The sequence below is a fragment of the Sitophilus oryzae genome, unplaced genomic scaffold, assembly GCF_002938485.1.
Source record: "Sitophilus oryzae breed Bouriz unplaced genomic scaffold, Soryzae_2.0 scaffold_845_pilon_pilon, whole genome shotgun sequence".
Lineage (NCBI taxonomy): Eukaryota > Metazoa > Arthropoda > Insecta > Coleoptera > Curculionidae > Sitophilus > Sitophilus oryzae.
Window position 1 is genome coordinate 1,373,088 of NW_022147467.1, and position 25,478 is coordinate 1,398,565.

Below are 25,478 nucleotides of genomic sequence, written 5' to 3' on the forward strand. Positions count from 1 at the left end.
AAAATTGTGATTAAAGATGTATCGATTAATACGTGTAATTCTTCAAATGTATTTGTGAGGCACTGCCTCATCTGCCTCATAGGACAAGCCGCCCCTGCATCCTAGAATTTTCTTTTTAAACCCAAACCTTTAAAAAACTTAAAAAAAACTATTTACCACTTGGCTGTAAAATCAACAGGGGAACCATTATTTGGACAGTTCTAAATTTGCAAGGGATTTCCTCTTTTCAACGCCCATGCACCACCCCGTATATCTATCATTAAAATTTCTATCATTTAAAAAAGCATGTCACGTTGCTTAGAAATATTTATCTATTACATGATACATCGTATAATTTTACACACACACACACATCGATTGGCAAAGGTAATTTGACGCGGTTTTTTATATCATTTTGTATTTAGATTTTGATTGTATTGACTTTTTCAGTGTAACTTTTAGCTAGTGAACTATTTTCTGTCGTAGATACGGTCCGGTATTTCTTATGAAGAGAGATTAAATACTATAAAATAATTCCATTTTTAATTAAATTTTTATAAATTAAATAATATACAGGGTGTCCCAGAAATGAGTGCAAATATTTTAAGGGGTGGTAGATCTGGTCAAAAAAACATATTTTCTCTTTACCATTTTTAAAATAAATCGAAAATAACCGAGTTATTTCAATTTGAAAGTTTTAAAAATAAATTGGCACATTTTGAGAGCCGCCGGGGGAAATCAGCAATTTCCCGGATATCGCCTTATTCGTCGCCTGCTGTTGCCGCGACTAGAAAGTCTTAAAAACTACTTGCAAAATTCCATAACACTAAGTGGACGATCGCCAGTAGCCATTCTTCCCACATTTCCCCAATTAAATTAAAAGAAAAAAAACTTACCAAACATTAAAAAATATCCCAATAGAAGATCGATATAATTGCAAAGCTTTCTTTTTTTTCATTTTACCAGTCCTAAAACTGCCCTTAACACTACACTTAATTTCACTACAATTCTTAACAACACTAGAACTTTGATGCCACCTGAGGATCCAAACTTCCAAAATCCCTCAAATACTGAACCATACTCACAGCTCAGAGAGTTTACACTTGATAACGGTAAGCGATCCTTCTGACCGAAATGTTGGGTTAATCAAAATAAATAAAGACAATGGAAGTCCGAAATTCTTTTACTTTCAATATACTCACAAAGGTTCGAGCATTCGTGATCTATTCGAATACTCTTCGGAATAAAGCCGCTTAGCTTTCGCAGCTCCTTCACCTGCCAGGAGGAAGTATGCAAAATTCACACTTTAGGTAGAGTTTAGAAGCATATCCACCTTCTTCGGATTTGTATAGGCCATCGCGATTTACCGATAGCGATTACCGACACAAAAATATGCACTAACGCCTACTTTTTCAGCCTACTCAACTGTAAAAAGTACTTAAAACATTGCGCATTTTCCTAAAATTAGTATTAGTAATGTCCACTAATATGAAGAAATTTAGTTTTCGTATTTTTCGTAAATACGACCGTTTATACATTGCAGTCGTAATCATAAGCATAATTTAATAACCTTGAAGTTTGTAAATTTTAACTTTTTTGATTGTGATTACGACAAAAATCGGTTAGGGGCATAGACTTAAAATAAAATATAGACTACACTATTTACATCTCAACGCGGACAAACAACCTTTTTTGTACACATGTTTACTTCTGGGTACAGTCGACCGAGCCTTCCTCATCCAGCCTATGTTGTCACGTCTTTAATATTATCAATATTTTTTTTCTTGTTATACACATATATTGAGATATTAATACTACAGTTTAATAAAGTAGGTTTTAATATTCCATAGATGTGTTAAATAGTCCTTATACTACTAAATTATAAGTCGGATACTGTTTAATAAGGATAAGTTCTTTACAATATGACAACACCGATTAGAGGCGAGGGAGCCTATTCATTCATTTATTACCTTGTAGTACGTGTCGCACGTGTGCGGTAAAGCTTTGTTGCCGCTATCTCACCGGCTGTATTAACGCATTTTCTTAGCTTGTAGTCCTCAAGTGTTTATTTTATTGACTTTTTCTGTTCAAAAACTATAAAATATGGTTCGCCAGTGCCAAATTTGCAAGAAATTTGACTTAAATAATCCATTTAAGTCTTGAAACGACTTTTGACCGGTAGGCAACTCTCAATTTACCCATTGGCAGTCAGTGGCGTTGTTGTAGAAAGGCGCTTATTTAGATAATATTTTAGTAAAATGTAAAATCTGAATTTTTTCTTTTACATTACATTATTTACTTACTTACATTGTAACAAAATCATAATTATAACCCTGTTAATAATTAATAATGTTTTTATTAAAAATATATTCCGGTTTATTCTAAAATTATCTTCAGAATCTAAAATAACGTACAAGAATTTTAAAATGATATTACATTATGAAACAAAATTTTTTTAATATACCGGGTCGTCTCAAAAGTGGCTCAACCCTATAACTTTTTTATTTTTCAGATAAAAAAAACAGATTTGTATGTTAGTAGGTATATGACATAAATTAGGATTTATTGACGTATTCAATTGTTTTTTGGTCTCTTCCTGTTTCACCGAAATGATTACATCTTTTGATTTTTAAAGGCACCCTCGGTATATTGCTACTTTATTCGATAAAAAATGACACTCTGAATAGAATGACATATCATATGTCAACTTTTGGCATTGTCGCTTAAAAACATATCCTATTTTAAATTTCAATCCAGTTTTTTTCAATCCACTAAGTTTTAATCAAGGAGCCTTGGAAAAATAGTTTTGATCGTCTAATAGGTTTCGTGTCTTGTCTAGGCCGGTTAAAAGATGTACAAATCGTATTTTTAATCATACATATGTCAATTTTTTCAACTGGAACAAGGGTGACCATTAGCATATTTGGAAAAAGCATTTTTTTATGAATATATTGATACCACACACTTGGTATTTCGAGTCAAATTGTCGTTATGAACCGCGTGTTACAATTACAATTAAACCATATGCGAAAATGTCAAAAGTTGACATATGATATGTCATTCTATTCAGAGTGTCATTTTCTATCGAATAAAGTAGAAATATACCGAGGGTGCCGTTTAAAAATTAAAAGTTATAGTCATTTCCGGTGAAACAGGAAGTGACCAAAAACAATTGAATGCGTCAATCAATCCTAATTTATTTCATATACTAACATACTAAATCTTGTTTTTTTATTTGAAAATATAAAAAATTATGGGGATGAGCCACTTTTGAGACGCACCCGGTATAATAAAGACAGTACCGAGTTAAATAAATGTAGTTTTTATTTTATCCACTTCCTATCACCTTCCTTGCTTTAATGGAACAGATTTATGTTTTCTCTAATTTACATAATAAGACATCACTTAACCAGAAAAAAAAATTACAACAATCATATTTTTTTTCTCTCCTGTCGCCGATTCTATTATATCTGTGGAATAGATCCTGTTTTGATTAATATTAGGGGTTGTAAATGTTTGACTAAAATTAATAATTTATTATTAATTTCAAAAATTACGTAATTTCGATTATAAAATTTCTTCTATAACGTGTATTTTATTATTTTTATCCTTTTTGGACTCTAAGACGTTTTTCTAAACTTTTATTTAAAAACCTGTCCTAAATCTTAATAAAATATAAAAAACTTTCAATACGATATATTTTTAATTTAATTATAGCTTCATTAAAATAAAAAAATTACCCGGCTATGATACGGAGAGTTCAGGTGTACTTGAGAAACGAAAGACAGTGTTGTGTTTCTCGGCTGAGTCGTCAGGGAACGACCGTTACGACAGAGACAACCTATCTATCGCTCGTGTCGCACTCGTTATAACCTAAAACAATAACACAACAATAACAAGACAGTGTCTGACCGCATGTTCCAGCTATTTATGAATGAGATGCTCAGTCTATATTTTATTTTAAGTCTATGGTTAGGGGGCATTATTTATTTTTTTTTATTTTTATGTTTAATAATTATGATATTTTTCGTGTTTAAAAAACCTGAGTAATTAAATTTAAACAAAAATTCACTTCTAAAATGATTATGAAATAGAAAAATAAGAAAATTAGGTTACTTTATCAGCTGTATTTACATTCCAAGTTATGCGACTATGTTGTATAAACGCATATTAAAATTGTGATTGTGACTGTGCTTATGCTTAAGACAAAAATTATGATTATGATTACCACTATGTTGTAGCCCATTAAAATTATTACTGTGAATTTATAAACATTTCGAATGTGGGTATGGTAGGAAGTGGCAACTTTGCATTCTCTCCGAGATTCTCTCTATGCACGGTAAACGAATTTTCGGAGGGTGAACAGTGGCACTCAAAAGTTTTTCAAAATTTTCCGGAAAATGTCAAGAAAAACATAAAATTTTCAACATTTTTTTTTCTCAAAAAAAACTCATAGGCGTGCTTCTGGGGTTGAACTATACTACCAGTTAAAATATTTGCACTCATTTCTGGGACACCCTGTATATAAATCTGAGATTAAAAGATTTGTTTTCATGAAATATTTTTTTTTGTTTTTCTTATATATTCCTCAATTTAGTTATACATTTTAAATATTACAATGAAATATGCGATATCAGAATAAATTATTGTATCAAATCTAGTATCGAGTATACAGGGAGATTTTTTGTTGATCAAAGATACTGTTTGTCGATGAATAGTTAGACATGGGTTTTATAAACCGCAGCCCATAGTTCTTTTGTGGTTATAATTATATTGAAAAATATAAAAACAAGTTAATTTGAAGGTCCAAAATGGCGCATACAGAAGAGAGCTACGCAATAATGACAAGCAAAAAATTTATTTTCTAATGCTAAATACAAATTCTTATAATTAGATTGTACTTAACAAATAAATGATTTTGCTGCACAAATATTTATTTTTTTAACCATTACAGCGAAATTTATACCTCACACTGTTTTGATCCACTCTATATTCACAAATTATTTATCTTATATTATTCTTATTGTGTATAATAATACTGCTTTCTTATCAGTTAAATATATTTAATTTTTGTCTGATGAAAATATTTTTTCGCTTAATTTAGCTATTAAAGGTCAATGTTCTCCTTTAAAATGCATTATCAATGTGCTTGATAACAGAAACAATCATTTTTTAAGAGGGTGTGAAAATTTGGGAGGGTCACTGTCTGAAAACCTCTGCCTTGCTATTTAGTTATGAGCAATTTCAAGATCCTGACTTTCTTGGTTTTGGTCTTGCAGGGTCCAGTCTTGGATTTGCTGCAAGACTCTTGTAAGTCTTGCACTTTTTTCATAGATTTTACTTGAGGCACTTTCTACATAGGAGATCTTTAAATAAATATTGTTTTAAGTAATTTAAAGTAAATGAAACTGTAAAGAAGGTACCGTATGATAAAAAAAAACGGCGTCAGCGATGGCTATGAAATGAAGATCGCTGTCATTTTATATGTAAAATTATATGGGGGATGTCAACGATTGTCATTTCCAAACCAACTGGATGCCGTTTTTTTTTCATCATATTGTATTTACGTGACGAAAATTTTTATTTTTCCGTATACAAAAAAACGAGATTTAGTATGTTATATGACATAAATTAGGATTAATTGACGTATTCAACTGTTTTTGGTCACTTCCTGTTTCACCGGAAATAACGGAATTTTTAACTGTCACCCTGGATAGAATACGACACTCTGAACAGAATGACCAACTTTTGACATTTTCGCATATGGTTTATTTGAAACTGTAAAATGCCGTTCATTACGACAGTGTGGTGTGGTACCAAATTATTCGTAAAAAAATGCTTTTTCCAAATATGTTAATGAGCCACCGTTTGAAAAAATTGAGATATGATTAAAAATACGATTTGGGCATCTTTTAACCAACCAGGACAACAGACGAAAAACATTAAACAATCAAATATATTTTTCCAAGGCTCCTTGATTAGAAATTAGTGTTTTTAACATGGCCATATAGCACTCTAGATTGAAATTTAAAATACTGTTTTCTTTAAAGCGAAAATGTCAAAAGTTGGCATATGATATGTCATTCTACTCAGAGTGTCATTTTCTATCGAATAAGGTAGAAATATATCGAGTTAATAATAAAAGTTATAGTCATTTCCGGTGAAACAAGAAGTGACCAAAAACAGTTGAAAACGTCAATTAATCCTAATTTATGTCGTATACTAACAAACTACCAAGTCTCGTGTTTTTTGTCTGAAAAAAAATAAAAAAGTTAAAGGGGTGGGCCACTTTTTCGAGACGCACCCGGTATATTGAATAGCATTGCTTCAGGTTGCTGTTTGGTAAAGACTTAGTAATTTTTCGAAAAAGAAAACATATTTTAGCTTATATCGGCGAAAAGTTTAAAAAATTGCGCTTTATATGAAGTCATGGCCAACCATGGTTTTCATTAAAAAAAAACATGTTTGTGTCATATGTCAAAAATTATTTACTGACAGGCTTTAGAAAAAAAAACGGAAAACACAATCTCACTACGGATGTGATTATCTACAACTTTTATCTAAAAACTTTTTGTCTAAAATAGATTATAATGGAATTAGGGAGCATTTTTAAAATAGCCGAATTTTTTTTTTCGAAATATCTAGTAAGCCATAAACTTTTTCAAAAATCCGAAAGGCGCATATTATTTTTATGGCCCTACAAAACTGAAATTCTTTCTCCATTTAACCGACTCTCTATCTCCAGTAGTTTCCGAGATACCCATAGAGAACCTAGTAGAAAACTCACCCTTTATACTAAATAATGCAAAACAATATTAGAATTTTTTTTTGCAAAATATACACAGCTTTTACCGACAATCGATATTCACTTATTTACTGGCGTAGAAAAGGTAAAATATTCAACTTGCCGCTTAAATATCCTAGAGTTGTAAACAGCACATTTTTTGTGTATAAAAGTACATACTTTTTACACAACGTACTATTTTGATTGCGTGATTTATTATTTCTATTATATTCGTATTTTTTGTGTTATTTTTATACAGATCTAACCTCTGCTCTTTTTCTGTCCAATTAGAATAAACGAAGATCCCGAAGGGAAGGTCTACGTCACCGCCGAAAGCAAGTTCAACACGCTGGCCGAACTAGTCCACCATCACTCGATGCTTTCCGATGGTCTGATAACTCAATTACTCTATCCCGCGCCCAAACACAACAAGCCCACTGTCTTTCCGCTCAGTCCCGAGCCCGACGAATGGGAAATCAACAGGACGGACATCGTTATGAGGCACAAACTGGGAGGAGGACAATATGGCGATGTATACGAAGCAGTATGGATACGGTATGATAAGTTAGATAGATCATTGTACTATATTAATATAGAGTAAAATATGGCGTGCCAATATCAAAATCATCTAATTCTCGCCTAAATGGATTTTTTTAGACAGGGTTGTGTGTTCACCACATACGACATACGACACGGAGTATTGTAGCTAAATGATAGCAAATTGTAAGATTTTGGTTCGTTGAAGGACCATTGGAACTACAATTTATTTTTTTTACAAGATATTGAGTGTCTCAAATAAATAAAAAATATCAAAGTTGTGTTTTTTTAAATGGAATACCCTGTATATTATTACATTTTTAGTTTCTACTATTATAAAAACGTAATTTCGATTAAGGTTTGCCGCATTTTAATCTTACCGTTTTTGAAATATTTAGGTTTTTGTCAAAATACAGTAATAACTTTAATGCTTTGTTTCTCTAGGCGTATTTAAGTTTTTAAAACCAAATATTGTACTGAAGTATTTCTATTTACTAAATTTTGTGTTGCAATAATAAAAATTATACTACCTTATACAGTCTGAGTGTCTAAAAAATTATTTTAAATAATTACTATCTTTAAACGGCAATCTTCAGACAGTGCCATACTCTATATAGAGCGTCGGCTACCTCTCGCATGTACTTGTGATGCGTGTCATCAGTGTTTCACAAGTACACGGGACCTACAGTTCATTGCCGATTCCGAACGACACTATTTGAGAGGCTGTACAAGGCAAATAACTTGTTTAATTTAAATGGAACACCCTGTATATTTTATGAGAGTCAGATGCACAATTTTTTTGTCCAAGAAATAGTAATATACCATTTCCTACCTATCTCTTCAAGTTTTCATAGAAAATGCATTTTCTTAAAATTTAGAATTCATTTATCAATATACCCATGGAATATTGACGTTTTAGAGTATTTTTAAAGATGTAACGAATTTTCAAAGAGTACAGATACTAATATTGTCGATACAGTTCGCTTATTTCATTAAAAAAAATCAAAAAAACACTGTTTAATTATTTGTTAAGGATCAATTAATATGATTACAGTATTCAAACTATATTAATTGACTGTTTGCGTTGATTAATATTAATTGCTCCAAATACTAAAAAACTGATTGTTGTGTGTATTAGACAGCGGGGTAAAAAGTAACACCTTAAAAATTTTATTTCATTTTTTGACGAATGCTTATTATTTATAACAACAGACGTTCATTTTCATAACTTATTATTATATTGATTTCTGATTCAAATCCACATTTATTTACAATAATTTATTAACTAACACAATTAAGTAATTTTGGCGGAAATAATGGTGGTATATTTAGTTAATGGTATACTCTTTTATAAAGATTTAAATAGTTTTCTTTTTGTATACAAATGGGCTAGTAATACTATCGTTTTTAACAGCTGTACATTTCGTACATTTGTTGCTTTAAAAATAATCTAAAATGTCAAATTTCCATGGGTATAAAAATTGATAAATGAGGTCTAAATTATTAGAAAATGCATTTTATACGAAAACTTGAAAGGATAGTTAAAAAATGGTGTAATACAATTTGATAGACAATTAAATTGTGCATCTGATTCTCCTAAAATATATAGGGTGTTCCATTTAAATTAAACAAGTTATTGTCGTTTAAAGCTATAAATTATTTAAAATAAATTTTTAGACACTCTGTATGAGGTAGTATTATTTTTATTATTGCAACACAATAACTGATCAATAAATAAACTTCAGTAAGTATTTAGTAAAAGTATTTTAGTTAAGAACTTTGATATTCACAAAATTGAAAATATTTCAAAAACGGAAAAAATATTTCAAAAAATTTAAGTGTGATAAACCTTAATCAAACTTACCTTTTCTTGAATCGTAGTAATATAAAGATATACAGGGTGTTCTATTTAAAAAAAATACAACTTCATTCCGTGACTCGTCTATACTATAGAAATTTAGCTATGACTTCATATGATTTTTACGAGTATGTGTTTTATCTAGGTATAACATGACTGTTGCTGTGAAAACGCTAAAGGAAGACACGATGGCTTTAAAGGACTTTCTGGAAGAGGCCGCTATCATGAAAGAAATGAAACATCCGAATTTGGTTCAGTTGATGGGAGTGTGTACTAGAGAACCTCCATTTTATATTATAACTGAGTTTATGAGCAAAGGTAATATTGAGAGCTTTATCAAATAAAATCAATTTTAATTCTATTGCACCCCCTGTTTTTAGGTAATTTACTCGACTATCTGAGGAACGGCAACAAGGAACAGATAGACGCAGTAGTTCTAATGTACATAGCGACGCAAATAGCATCCGGAATGAGCTACCTGGAGAGCAGGAACTTTATTCATCGAGATTTGGCGGCAAGGAATTGTTTAGTCGGAGAAAATCACTTGGTAAAAGTGGCGGACTTCGGTTTGGCTAGGCTGATGCGGGACGACACTTATACTGCACATGCAGGTAACATCTTAGATCGTAGATGCTATTATAAGATTTGCAATATAACAGTGCTTCCAAAATGTCTATTAAGGTGCGTCCAGATAGGCCGCGTCGCTCCGCGCCGAGCCGCGCAAAACGTTTTGCAACGTTGCAGTTGAATTCAATGTAGACATGGAAAAGCGCACAAACACGCGCAGAGTAGATTATTTGTGCGTGTTTGTGCACGTTTTCACGTCTACATTAAATTCCTTTCACCAATTGTTAGTAGATCAAAGAAAAACTGAAGCTCGTGCGCGTTGTGAAGCAGTTCCTTCTGTGTAGACGAAAAACAACGGACGTTTCGTTTGAACTGAATTAAGGCGGAATACCGACTAGAGAACTGATGGGATGCGCCATTGCGAATCTTCAATAACTGAATGACTACATACTACATTGATGATTAAGTTATTCCTGATTAATTAATTAATGTGTTCATCATCCATTTGCCATAAAACCACTACTAGTTCAAAATATTTTAATATTTATTAATTTGGTATCACAATGAACTGCACGTAAACACGTCAATTTCAAATGTTTTTATGAAAATCCAGGAAACTTTAAACTGCATCAGGAAAATCACACAATCACACCATAAACTATTTAATTTATATTTCTCATCAAAAAACAATTTCTGTTTAGATCAAATCAAAGGTTAAACTGGTGATACGTTTGTTGCTGCAATTTCTATATTTTTTGTACAACAGTTTTAAGAAAGGTTTATTTTAGAAGCTTATATTTTTCTTCGGCCATGTATGCACTATATAGAATATAGAACCAAATAATAAAACAATTTTTTTATAACAACTTAGAAAAAGATTATCTAAAACCGCCATCCGATTTTGTTTTGTATTCACAATTTTAGCCACGCACATTGCTAAAAAAACAGGTTTCTTAAACCTAAGTCTGGTAAAAATATACTCTAATATTAACTTGACTCTATAATTTATAACAAAATAGTTATTTCTGCCACAAGAAACTGTGTATTTGAGACCCGTACGCCGACACGTGCGCCTCTAATGGTGATTTTTGAACTTCATTTACTTCATCAAATCTGGGTCCAAAATTTTTGTATGTGATTCAGCTCCTCCTTTTAGCCTCCGTAGATAAAATCCAGGCGGCTGTGACATGCCTGACGTTACTTCAACATGGCTGTCAAATTAGTGCAACTTTAACAAATAGTTATCATTTTCTATCAGTTAAAAAGAAAAAAAATCCCAGTAATTTGCCGAAAATGGAAACATCCTACAGCAGAGAAAATTGATATGGTTCTGTTAATTCCTAAAAAACTAAATCTACCGTTCTCCTTGGAGCCTCCGCGTTGTAAGAGTGGCGCCACCTTGTACAGTTGTTATATACTGATAACTTTTTTATATAGATGATTATATACCTATCTATCTATGCTAAGAAAAAATATATAGCTATTTATTTGAAACGTTATTTTATTCTTGTTTATGTTACAGGTGCAAAGTTTCCGATAAAATGGACTGCGCCCGAGGGACTAGCTTATAATAAATTCTCAACGAAATCAGACGTATGGGCCTTTGGGATACTTTTATGGGAAATTGCTACGTACGGTATGTCTCCCTATCCAGGCGTAGATCTTACAGACGTTTATCATATGTTAGAAAAAGGTTAGTATTTTTTCGAAAGAAAATGATATAAAACTATTTATATATATATGATTATTATATTATTTTTTTTTATTACAGGTTATAGGATGGAGATACCTCCAGGTTGTCCTCCAAAAATATATGAGCTAATGAGACAGTGTTGGCAGTGGCATGCAAATGATAGACCAACGTTTAAGGAAATTCATCATGCTTTGGAAAATATGTTTCAAGAATCAAGCATTACAGAAGGTAATAGACACTAAAAGAATTTCGAACTTTCATTTTAAGAACTGTGGAAATATTGGCTCCCCTATTAATTTTAGAGCTAAATCGTAAATGGTTTTTAAAGATACATTAGAAATTTGAACAAGGGGATCCAATATCTGGACAGTTCAAAATTTGCATGGGATATCCTATATTTCCAACGATGATGCACTACCCGGTATACCCTTCGCTTCTTGACTGCATACCATTATAATAATTATAATAATTGTTCAAAATGACGACCTCCATTTCCAATACATGCTCTCCTTCTTCTGAGCATGGAATTTTTAACGTTTTACAGCAATTCTTCTTTATTTTATTTAACTTATTCTAATTATTAAAAATTCCCTTTAAATATGTAGTAAGTGGGGTTAGGTGACGAAATGTCGAAAAAAGTGAAAAGAGAAAAGTTTTTTTAAAAGTAGATTTTAATTCTATAGGAAAATCAATAAGGTTTGGCGTGCATGTCGCAATGTTGTCAAGGTTTTTTTCACTTTGTCTTTTGACAAGTGTCAAATAAAATTCGTTATTTGGTCATCGATGTTTTCATTCAATTCAGATTTCATTCTTCAGATTTAAACACCATATATATAGAAATATTTTATATCTACATTATTGCAAAATGAAACGCTAATTTACCACAATATACCAAAACACTGTACTTTTAAACACTGAACGCATAATATAATGAAAAGTAATGAAATATGTGTTATTTTAATAACATTCTTTGTCACGATGACCAAAACTTACAAACCAAAATAACATCAGTACGTCTCGGACGGTAGGTAGTCTAAAAGCTATTACCTAACACCTATCATCTCTGTTCGTTGTCTCATTTCCCTATCCCTAGTTTGCGAACAATATTTTAAAAATCAATAATAATTAAAGGAAAGTGTTTATTTTTAAATAGGCTGGTTTAATAGGCCAAACCAAAATACCGTTATTTGTTTGCAAATAGATCCATGAATATAACATAACATAGATCCATGAACATAACATCCATGAATATAACATAACACATAAACCTAAAATTAAATTCTGAATAACTTTTCTAATATAAAAATTTCTAAAATAATTTCTTAAATAATATACTTTTTTAATAATAATATATTTTTTTTTAATACTTAAAATGGCATTTGTTGTGATTTTTTTCCACACCCTGAATTTAAAATGTATTTTTTAGAGGTAGAAAAACAACTACAGGGTAACGAAATTCCTGTTCCCATGGGAACACCGCATATGTCTTACAAAAAATCTCATTCCGGAAGCACAGGCAATATTCATGGATTGGTTGAATTGTCACATCAAGGTACCGAAGATATTTACTTAAAATTAATGGATTTGTCATTAATTATTATTGAATCTTTTTATAGACAATTTGAACAGTATTGCGACCAAACTAACCACTTTTACGGGAGGTAGTACAAAAAATAGCTTGGTACAGATGAGGAGAACGACAAATAAAAAAGGAAAGACTGCACCTGCGCCACCAAAAAGGACTAGGTAAGTGTCTATTTGCATGTCTGGTTATTTATTTTTGTTATGTGATTTTATATTTACTGTTTCCCAACAAAATTTGGGTATGGAAAATTCAATAAGAAATATTTAATTTTGCACATTATAATTTAGCACTTCTGAAAAAAAATAATGCACCTATGAACAAAAAATACGACGGTTAGATATATATAAAAATATTCCACTTTTATGTATATACACTTACACGTATAGAATTCTAGTCTCAATTTCTTACTATTTAATAAATGTTGCGATAACATATTTAAAAAAAATCGATTTTTAAGAATGAGTGTTTAAGGAATAAAAACACTGTTTTAAGAGAGAATGTATATAATATTATAAATTCTATACTAAGGGCTGGCAAAGGTTAGTCTTGGGTCGATATTTCCGTATGTAAGAAGAGTACAATGAGTTTATAATGTACTGAACAAAGAGAGGACAGTAAACACGTTGCCAAACGTATGAAATAAACCGAGAAACTATGCACATCGCTAAGAGACGTGGAAGGGGATATAGCAGATTTGTCGCAGTTGACCGGTCCACCCAATCAATACCTCTGTCAGTACTTAAAGTTCTAGGGAAAGGTGTACGTCATGCGTTCAGCTTCACGATTTAATTACGTCTCGTGATACTTGATTTGTTTATTTATTAACGAGTCGTTGTAATTTACCCTATAGCTTGAATTTTTTTAAGTGCAAGCTAGAAACACTTGCATTTTTGGTAAAAATAAGTGGAATTGAGTGGGTGTTCGAAAGTGGTCGCGCTATTAGAACTCTGAATTCAAAAATCGATATCTCGAAATCTATTAGAAATAATAGATTGTAGTTTTTTCAAGAACTTTGTTAATATTTCTGCTGTATTTTCTTTGTAGACAGTATGTGAAAATCTTTATAAAAAAATTACACGATTGCTGAAAATTTCTATGCTCTAAAAGTAAATGGATGGATTGTTTACAATTTTTAAATGGAAAAAACAACTTTATCGAATTTTTATTATGTAAACATATTGTAAAATATCCGATCTTGAAAATAAAAAAAAAGTTTCAATATCTAAAGTGGTTCTTGAGTTATGGCCTGTTATGTGTTAAAAAGTTGAGTTTTTAAATTATCGCGATTACTGACGTTTTCTCGTTATAAAAAAAATGACACCTTAACGATATCTTTATAATTCCATTTCAGATGCTCAGAAACATTACAAACCTAATGATTTTATCTAGTTATATCTTAAAAAAAAAGTATTTTAAAAATAAGCGGTTTACGATCGTGATTTTACTTTACTTGATGGTAAAGCGTATCGGCAACGCCGTACAAGGCGTATCGGCAACGCCGCAACAGCACACCGTCGCGCGTCGCGTGTGTCTGTCGCATTTCTCTCACTCCGACTTAATAAGATCCCTATGCGATTTACTTCCATACATGTAAATGCCGACCCAAAAGTAACAGTTGCCAGCACGGTATATGGGCAGTATTTATAAAAACTGATAAATTATCATATCAAAAAAACATCCACGCAAAATAATAAATAATAGTTACATTATGAATTATGATTTAAACTATCTGTTATCCAAAATAAAATAGTATACAGAGGAGTAAAAATCTAAGCCACAGTTTTGGGATATTGAAATTTTTAGCCTTTTAAAACACAGTTTTGGCCAAAAAACACATATTTTAATATTCTTTTTTGAGCTCCAGATAATATTAATATTTGAATCAACTCATTCAATTAAAACTTCAAATTTGAGAAAAAAATTTGAGACATAAAAATAAATTTATAAGCCTTTTAAATTAGTAATTATGTCTATTGAAATAAACAAAACAAAAAAAAGTAATATAGTAAATCAAATCAAGATTATTGGAATGCAGGGATATTTTTTTAAATATGTCAACATTTAAATTTGCATCTTGTGGGAAGTTACATTCAACGACAACTTAATTAAAATACATCTGTCAATCTTACCTGCTGGTGTTTGTTTTTCAATTCATTTTTGCTATGGTTTTGCGTAACAGCACTGATACCCATACTAATATAACATTATTTTTATACTGAGATTTCTATTGAAACTAAAAACCTGGTTATTAGGGTGGAGCGAAATGGGTTGATTTTTTTTATTTTTATATTTTTGCGATATTTAAAGGTTCACCCAGAGGCCTGAAATTAGCATATAGCTTTTTATATTATTTATCATTTATTTTAACCATAAAAGATAACCCAGAATTCAACAGGAGGAGGTCTCTGCTTTTTGGGTTCCACCACCACCTCCATCTTCTATCACCTTCTTCCACCCACTAAATAAAATATTAAGTGACTGTCAAGTGAATACCCACGTCTAGTATTAAAATACGGCATTTCTTACCTTGACTCTATTCTTGATTTGATAAATCCATCCCTGTTGTCCTCCCCACAGCCCGCCATAGAAGCTTGGGTAACAATTTTAACACATCTGTGTTCAACTGCGAGATAATGCCTTGACATAATATGTCCCATAAATATCTTTGGTCAGTACTCAGATCATCAGGAACAAGTTCTAGAAAGTTTTCACTTTGTATCCTTTGAAAGGATACAACTGGTAAATGTTCAAGGTGTTTTGAAGTTTCTTTCCTAATAATTGTACAGGGTGAGTCAACGATAGAGTAAAGTCCATTATCTCATTTGTTTCGAGGTTTACAAAAAAATGTTACATACAAAAGTTATAGGGAAGATTAAGATACACATTTTAAAATTATTATAGAGTATACAGGGTGCTTCAAAAAAGTGTGGCGGATATAACATATGTTTTTTTAAAGGCAACACCCTATTTTTTATTTTATTTTTAGATTCTGCGTAAAATTCTATAACTTTTTTATACATAACGTTATATACCTAAAATTAATAGTTTTTGTAATATTTAAATTTGTTTATACAAATGTTAAATTGCAGTGTGGCAAAAAATTGTCAGTAGTACCATTGTTTCTGAAGTTGGAATACCAAAATTTGGTATGAGAGTTCTATAGAGATTAAAAAGAAGATATATGTTAAGATATTTTAGTTAAATGCTACAGGGTGTTTAAAATATATTTATAAATTTCAACTACTTAAAATTAAAAAATCTAAAATTTTTTAAATGGTACACCCTATATATTTTGATTTTTTCTGATAGATTTTGCAAAGCTCTTCAACTTTTATTAAGTATGTCATATACCTATTTTTAATAATTTGCGATTTATTCCAATTTTTTCTATTTTTACCCATATCTTTAATACACTTACGCTATAACATCATAGTTACCATGACAAAAAAAAATAATTATTATCAAAATTTCATGTCTGTTAAGCAAGTTAAGAACAAAAAGTGAATTTTAGTTTAATTTGTATAAATGGTAGAGGTAGAGGTAATAGTTTCAGATTTTCCTAAAAATGGATTAGTCAATGTGACTGATATACACGAACAAGCCAAAATAAACATATTTTTTGGCTAAGTACTATAAGAATATAGATGTAGATTATCTAGAAAACAGTTTCATATTATATTATATTTTAATATTTTCAGTGTGTAATGGGATGGTTTTGTGGCAGTAGTAATATTGGTTTTACGAAATGAACTATAAACCAGAATTACTACGAGAAAAAAAAATTTACTGTATGTCGGAGAAAATTTCAATATCAGTAGTCGTCAATAATTAGGTAATCTAGTTAGTATTACCCTAATCTGCGGCTATTCGGCCCGACGGAAAATCCAAATGTCATTTTTCATAATATAGAAATACACTAAGAAATTCACGACTACGATTTTAGTTTATTTGAGTAAAGTTAGTTAATTTTGACTAATAATAACAATTGTAACTAATTATTAAACTACTTGTTAAAAATAAGTAATAAATATGTTTGTTTTGTCACGGCAACTATGATGTTATAGCGTAATTGTATTAAAAATTAGGGTAAAAATAGAAAAAATTGGAATAAGTCGCAAACTATTAAAAATAGGTATATGACATACTTAATAAAAGTTGAAGAGCTTTGCAAAATATATCAGAAAAAATGAAAATATATAGGGTGTACCATTTAAAAAATTTGAGATTTTTTAATTTTAAGTAGTTGAAATTCATAAATATATTTTAAACACCCTGTAGCATTTAACTAAAATATCTTAACATATATCTTCTTTTTAATCTCTATAGAACTCTCATACCAAATTTTGGTATTCCAACTTCAGAAACAATGGTACAACTGACAATTTTTTACCACACTGCAATTTAACATTTGTATAAACAAATTTAAATATTACAAAAACCATTAATTTTAGGTATATAACATTATATATAAAAAAGTTATAGAATTTTACGCAGAATTTAAAAATAAAATAAAAAATAGGGTGTTGCATTTAAAAAAACATATGTTATATCCGCCACACATTTTTGAAGGACCCTGTATACTCTATAATAATTTTAAAATGTGTATCTTAACATTCCCTATAACTTTTTTATTTAACATTTTTTTGTAAACCTCGAAACAAATGAGATAATGGACTTTACTCTATCGTTGACTCACCCTGTACTAGAATGTCCACGAGCTTCGGTTGAAGGTCCATCTCAATTTTGTGAAGTAAGTGTATTAGCGGCAATTCGTTTGCCTGAAACAGGCAGATTAGCCATTGAATGAGCGTTTGAGATATAGTTCCAAAATTCTTATGGCACCATTTTTAATACCAAGTAAAAATAATAGTATTCACAACTGTTCCGTCACAACCTACAGCAACTAAACCTGGAATATCTATTTTTTCCTCTAGAAACTTAACAATTCTTGTTTGTTTATATTGACATGCAGATCCGGACAGCGGTGTCACATGCCCTATATATTTTGAGCCTGGCTCTGACACTAACACAACGTGTTCTTCAACTACGATTTTTTTTGTGAAGTGTGTTTCTATTAATTTTTTTCGTAATTGTTTTATATTTTTCTAGATATTCTATCTGGAATTTGAGAGGTATGTAGATTCTAGATCGACGTATTTTACTTCTGTCAATTATTGATTATATATCACTTGAATTAACTATATTATGATCTTCAAAAACAGTAGAAGCTATTATATAGCTGCATCCTGTTCTGTCACACGCTTGAGCTAATTTTGGTAAGTAAATTCTCATTTGTCCAATATTTTTACTTGAACTCGAAGCCACTGATTAACATTTGACCATTCCTAACCTCTCTGAGTCATTGTCAGGGGGATCAGATTCATGCAAAGTAAAAAAAGTCTTGTGTGGCAGTTTCTGTTTGCCTTGGTTCTTTGATAATTTTATGCAGGTTTCTAGCAATATTCATAGTCGAACTATGAATGATTTTTGTTTTTTTATTTTGCAACAAGCAAAATAGCCAGACCAATTCTCCTACTCTAATTTAATTTCTTGTCACTACAGAATATTTAGCCGCAATAGTGATGGGTTGTTATTTAACTATCTGTTATTTTATAACAATTATTTATAAATAACATAACGCAACCGTTACTACTTCTAAAAAATAACAGATATAAAATAACGACACGTAGAGATCGGCCGCTCGTGAAACGAAAAACGAAGTCGGCGCTCTGCATCACCACGAAATTCTATGCTGCTCGAAGCAATTCCAAAAAACAACTAGTATGGATTGAAAACATGTTATTTCGTCAACCATCGATACAGGCGGCGAGACAACGGACAACGGAGTGGGGAAAGCGCTACGGCGAACGTAGCTGCTTCGGTCGATACCGTCAATGGTCGTATTTACAACAGCTTAAAAATAATAGGATATAAAAGAAGCAGGTTTTTTGAAACAGTTGAGGGCATAACGCCTGGCGGTGGAGATAACAGGAGTGGGAAAGGAACGCTGCTGCATCGGTCGATTGTCGATGGAGGCTCGCAACGGGTTGGAGAAGCAGTCATTTTAGATATGTTGTTTTTCAACCTGTTACAAGTATAACAGGGCGGCGGACGAGATAATAGGTGTGGGAAAGGAACGCTGCTGCATCGGTCGATTGTCGATGGAGGTTCGAAACAGGTTGGGGAATAACGCATCAGTTGTTTTAGATACATTCTGTTTCAACCTGTTACCAGCATAACGGACGGAGGTCGAGATATTATGGCGCTGTATGTTTCAGTACTTACTTACTTTTAAGTTTCAATATTTGGGTATTTATTTATCCTGAAAAATTTTCAGAATAATATTTTAAGATTTTTTAAAAATGTATACAGGGTGTTTTGAAAAATCTGGTCATTGATTAATCATGATCCTGCTTAAAGCCCTTGACATAAAAAGCTGATTTTTGGAAAACGGATTGACTTTAGTGTGTAGAGGTTCGATAAGAAGGGATTTTTCGAAACTCGAATTCTAAGGGGGTGAAACTACTCTGAAATATTAGAATATTTTTTATTTAAAAACCGGTGAGTTTTTCGGAAAAACTCTTAAAACACGTATATTTTATTATGTTGTTTTACATATTTTAAGATTTTTTAAAAATATATACAGGGTGTTTCATAAAATATGACCTTTGAGTAATCACTATTCTGCTTAAACTGCTGGTCGTTTAAAGCTGATTTTTTGCAAACGGATTGACTGTGGGGTTGAGGTTCGATAAGGAGGGGTTTCTCGAATCTCAAATTCCAACAGAGTGAAAACGCCCCTCAAATATTACAATATTTGTTATTTAAAAAACGGTTAGTCTTTCGGGAAAACGTCTGGACACGCATAATTTATTTTGTTTTTTTACATATTTTGAAATTTTTTAAAAAAGCATACAGGGTGTTCCAAAAAGTTGAGTAATTAATTAACCACGATTCTGCTTAAACTGTTCGACGTTAGAAAGCTTATTTTTGGCAAATGTGAGAAAATTTTATCCAGTTTGTATGTTAATGGAAATTCTTGTTTTGCTTTATCATCACCATTAGAAATTATTAATTCGACGCGAACGAAGTCGCGGGTACACGCTAGTTTAAGTGTAAAATTAATTCGAACTCTAGTGTGTAGTTGGTTTGCTTATGAAGAATATGCTACACATTTTCTTATATTGCTATTTTTTGACCGCAAATGGTAAAATCATAACTAAGAGCTTCTCGCCCGTCGAGTGAGGTGCACCCTGTACACTGCTACGCAATTCAGGATCTACGCGGATCGAGGGGCAGGGCGTAGGTAGATCGCAATGTGTAGGTATAGACGAGTGGCGGAATTTTGGCTTTTTTTATATCGCAATTTGTAAACAGCGCTTATTTGTAAACAACCACCGTTTTTAGAGAGGTATTTTAGATAACAATCGATATTTAGAAATGTTTTGACACCCTGGAAATACTACCACCGAGCACGTCATTGTTGCAACTTGCAAATGCGTTAATACGCCTGGCGGTGACCGTCTCATACTCTTTCAGATATTTAGCAGTAAAATAAAGAAACCTGTTATTTTTAAGCTGTTATTTTAAGCTGTTTTTTATAAATAACTATAACAGTTTCAACTGTTATCTAAAAATAACAGTTTTGCCCATCACTAAGCCGCAATTTTTTAAACTCATGAAATTAAGGGCACCTGACGCGACGCCCTATATTATAAACAATAAAAATGACCTGTAAATTATTTTGAATTCTAAATATAAAAAAAAAGTGAACTTTCGCTCCACCCTACTGTTTATATCTGTCTCGAATCACACTAACAACCACTAACTCGCACCCCTTTTGGTAACGTGGCCACGAATTATCTTTGCAGCCTGCTGTCTTCTTGCAGCTCCTTTCGGGACAGCACCTTCGACGAGCAGGGTCAGGCCGACCACGGACACGACGACGGATCAGAACTAAATGGTATACTTAAAAAACGATTCAAAGGTATTTTTTAATCGATTTTTTGTGGTTTGAGCTCGACACGTTTTTTCTCTCTTTGGTTTTCTCGCATGATTATGTCGGGATCCGGTGGGACAGGATTGTTTTTAGGTCTGTTCTAATAGAATCGAAAACCGTTTACTGTAATGTTCTAATGTTGCCAGTAATGTGTCAATTATAGCTTTCGGATAATTAGAATATAGTGAGTGTAACCTGGCATAACGGTGCACTTCGAGATAAAGGTAATGAGAAAGTTGATATATTTTTTGTTCAGCGATCGTTCAACGAAGATGAAAGAGATTGGGGACGTCATTGCGGTATTTCGTAACTTACTGCACATTGTTTCTGGCAATTGAATTGTCTTTTCATTTGAGGTTAACTATAATTTTATTGGCGGATATCGATCAATGCCATTTTTGACATTTCTTAATTTTCTGCACATACATAGTTTCTGGTAATCGTCATTTGATTTGAGGTTATAATTTTATTGACGGTTATCGATCATTGTCAAAATTATAAATTGATTGCATTGTGAAACAAATTAATTTTTGATAGCTAAAATGCGTCGCCGTTTTAGTGATATTGAAGAAGCGAAGCATTGCGAAACTTATTAAGTATTTTAATCAAGAAAGAGACGCTGGTAAAGCACTCTTACCCGTGGATGTCGTATATGAAGTAATAATATTCTTATTAGCGATGGGAACTATCGAATGAATTAGACTATCGAATGGTTAATGAATGAATGATTTCAACTATCGAATGGTTTTATTCGAATAAAATCATTCATTCATTTGTATACTAAAGCATATGTGACAACCTCGCCGTGCGACCAAATGGTTATCGTTGCGCCACGACTATCGAATGCTTTTGATAAATGAAATTTAGTATTCGTTTGATTTTTGTATGCGTCAGTGCATTATTAGTTCTTCCAAATTTTTATAACTTCGCCGTATAAATACTGTGCTATTTTTGCGTTTATTAAAATAGTTAAAATACTAAAATAGTAGTTATTTTTTAATTTTATTTATTGACGATTGTGTGCATGTGCAGGTGGTCAAAATTTTTCCGAAAATTTCCGAAAAATGTGTAAATACTAGCACCTCAATAAAAAAAATTATGTGTCCTTATCTATGTCTGACTCCGCAAAAAATTAAAGATGCCGGCTTCTTTCATAGCATTGCCACCGACTGCTGTCGGGTTTCTCGGAAAGAAACCTACGTCGCCGGGCGACAACTAAAATTCAGTTAATATTTTATTATAATCGATCCTGACGAATAAATGAATTTCATAAAGGAATGAATTTTATAAATGAATGGTTTTTGCTGCCGAATTACTAGAATACAATATTTCAAGGCAGATGACGGATCTATTCGATAATTTTTATTCGAATAGTTTTCAACGAATGTTTTCTTACTAACTATCGAATTATTCGAATGAATTGCAACTATCGAATGTTTCGATAGTATTCATTCGATAGTTCCCACTACTAATTCTTATGTAAAACCAAATTTAAGGAAAACCCTCGGGAACGCCTTAGCCCACGGCCACACAGAAAGCGTTTTTAGCGTTTTGCGTTTTTTTGCGTCTCAAGCGCTTTTTGCGATTTTACCGTTTTAAGCGCTTTTTTCGATTTGTGTCCATTAAACACACGCAAAAGACGCGGCAGGTCTGCAGTTTCTATCAAGATGTCAATTAGTAACGTCGCAAGCTCGTGGATTCCCGGCCCGTTCAACAATCAATCCTATGATAAAGAGATAGGCGAGATCGGCGCCGCTAGCGTTGAAGAGACGAAGATAAGAGATGCTGGGATTGAATTGTGGACGGACCGGGGCATATATTCGAAGACAAACACAATCTACTGCTAGTGCCAGTGGTGTGTGTAAAAATAATAATTATTATTTGCCATTTATTTTACGAATTTTAGTTTATATGTTTTTTTATGTTGTAGTGTTATGGTTAGTACTTGTTATAATTATAATATAATATAATAAATAATTATAATTATATAATAGAATAGTAAATATTTCTAGTTGCTAATGCAATTTTAGGATATAATTTATGAGACATTATGGAGTGAAACTTCTTTACGCGCGCTGGGAGTAAAAATTGAAGGCCGTGATATACGAGCTAGTGAGTCGGCCCTGACACACGAGCTCGTTGTAACGAAACGTGTTAACGGCTTCTAAATACGTAGTGACGCGACGTATATTTGTGAACAGTCCACGTGTTTATAAAAAATATTGATATTTTAATACAAATTTTGTAAAAGTGAATCAAATTATTACGTGTAAAAAAACATTTGTTACACGTAAAAAACTATTTTTATTATTTTACGCGAATAAAACTGTTACACGTAAAAACTATTTTTTACGCGTATAAAACTATTTGTTACTGGTAGAAAACTATTTTTTACGCGTGTAAAACTATTTGTTACTGGTAGAAAACTATTTTTTACGCGTATAAAACTATTTGTTACTGGTAGAAAACTATCTTTTAAGCGTATACAACTATTTGTTACTGGTAAAAAACTATTTTTTACGCGTATAAAACTATTTGTTACGTGTAAAAATATATTTGTTACACGTAAAAAAATAGTTTTTTACTAATAGTCAAAAACTTATTGTTTCTGGTAGAAAACCTTTCTTACGCAATAAAGTATATTTTTTATGTGTAAAAAACTATTTGTTACACGTAAAAAATATTTTTATACGCGTCAAAAACTTATTGTTTCTGGTAGAAAACCTTTCTTACGCAAAAACATATTTTTTACGTGTAAAAAACTATTTGTTACACGTAAAAAACTAATTTTTACGCGTCAAAAACTTATTGTTTCTAGTAAAAAACTTTTACCCAAAAAAATATTTTTTACGTGTAAAAAAAACTATTTGTTACACGTAAAAAAGTATTTTTTACGCGTCAAAAACGTTAAGAAAATCTTTTTTACGCAGAAAAAAAAACACTTTTTACGCATAAAGGCTATTTTTTACGCGTAAGAAAATATTCCTTTAATTTATTACTTTTTCAACATTTCAAACTACACTTTTTCAAACATTTCCTTCAGATTTTTGAATTTAATAAAATCTTCCTAAACAGTAGATGTTCTTTATAAAAATATTTTTTGATAATAAGGATAATAACCTAAAATGAAAAAAATGCATACTATATAATTTATTTTTATTGTATTATTAAATATAACATCCGCCTATGACGGGGTCTCATCTTAGAAAACGCTGAAGACGCTACAGAAAACAAACTGATTTGTTTTCATCTGCGTTTTTTGCGAGACACGCCGAACGCTACACGCTTTTGGTGTGACCACTCCTATATAATCCTGTTATTTTATTTTAGTCGCTAAAAACGCAAAAAACGCTTTCTGTGTGGCCGTGGGCTTAGAAGAGTCTTGGAATCGATGCCCTGTCCATTCTCCATTCGATTATCATGTCCAAGTTATTATTATCGTGTCCAATTTTTATAAAATATGTATAAAAATTGTGTTGTGTTGGACAAATTTTTGCGGATCTGTTTCATAATGTAATGTGTTATTAATATTTTTAACGTTTACAGGGTTAATCTAATTGATTTTTTTTTTAAATAAACATTTTGTATTGTGTACATTAAATCTGTAGTATTAAGGCAGAATCCGATATGTCAAATGGGAAATAATGTTGACATATCGGGTTCTGTACCACAGAAATAAAACCAGAGAAGTGACCACTCAGTAGTCACAGTCACATGCAGAAATATTCGCTTACACAAAAAAGTGCATTAAAGCAGTTTGACATTATTAAATATCTTGTAAGTACATCAAAAATTTAATTTTTTGGGCATCTTAAGGTTGATTCTCACTATACCTTCCTTTTCCATTCCATATCCGCTCCGTATTTTTTATTGTATTGACGCTATACGTAAGCTTCCGTTCCGTATAAAGCTTGATTTTCATGCATCCGTTATACGTTGATACGATGGTCCGACGGTGCTCTGATTGGTCATAGCATTTTCGCGCCACTTTTCATACGTAAATATTTTACTTCAGCCCGTCAACGGACCCGTTCATACGATAACGGACGTTTTGACACTTTTTTGACAAATTTAATCTAACCTTAATAAAAATATAAGTAAAATAGCAAAATCGTTATGGAAAGGAAAATATAAAATAACACCAAGGTATATCCGATAAACGGAGGCATGAAAATGACAGGAGGATAAAAACTGCGTTATTTTCTAACCAATCAAAGTCTTTAAATTCTACCAATAAAATTAATACCTTATCAACGTATTGTCGGACAACGGATGCATGAAAATCAAGCTTATAAGTCCCATCAAGCTTATAAGTCCCCCCCCGTACAATTTATATCATTACGAAAGTTTTATTTTAAAAATTTGTATCTTTTGAAAAAGGTAATAAATTTAATTAAGAGGTGAAAGAATAAATAAATATCAGCAAAATGTTAACAGAGCTGGTACAAATGTAGAGAGAAGAAAGAATTTGACAAT

The 25,478-nt window shown here is 31.6% G+C and overlaps 1 protein-coding gene across 9 annotated transcripts in view; it reads left to right on the plus strand.

The window, feature by feature from the left end:
- The window catches only part of LOC115889739 (tyrosine-protein kinase Abl), a 198,277-nt gene that overhangs the window by 144,725 nt on the left and 28,074 nt on the right, over positions 1–25,478 (plus strand). For 5 of the 9 annotated variants that reach the window (XM_030909803.1, XM_030909806.1, XM_030909804.1 and 2 more), the window contains 8 exons: positions 7,055–7,318; positions 9,304–9,476; positions 9,539–9,769; positions 11,248–11,418; positions 11,497–11,646; positions 12,845–12,970; positions 13,035–13,164; positions 20,875–20,990. In XM_030909803.1, coding sequence (XP_030765663.1) covers positions 7,055–7,318; positions 9,304–9,476; positions 9,539–9,769; positions 11,248–11,418; positions 11,497–11,646; positions 12,845–12,970; positions 13,035–13,164; positions 20,875–20,990 — 1,361 coding nt within the window. The remainder of the gene's footprint in view (positions 1–7,054; positions 7,319–9,303; positions 9,477–9,538; positions 9,770–11,247; positions 11,419–11,496; positions 11,647–12,844; positions 12,971–13,034; positions 13,165–20,874; positions 20,991–25,478) is intronic. The other 4 variants (XM_030909808.1, XM_030909809.1, XM_030909807.1 and 1 more) reach the window with 3 other exon arrangements.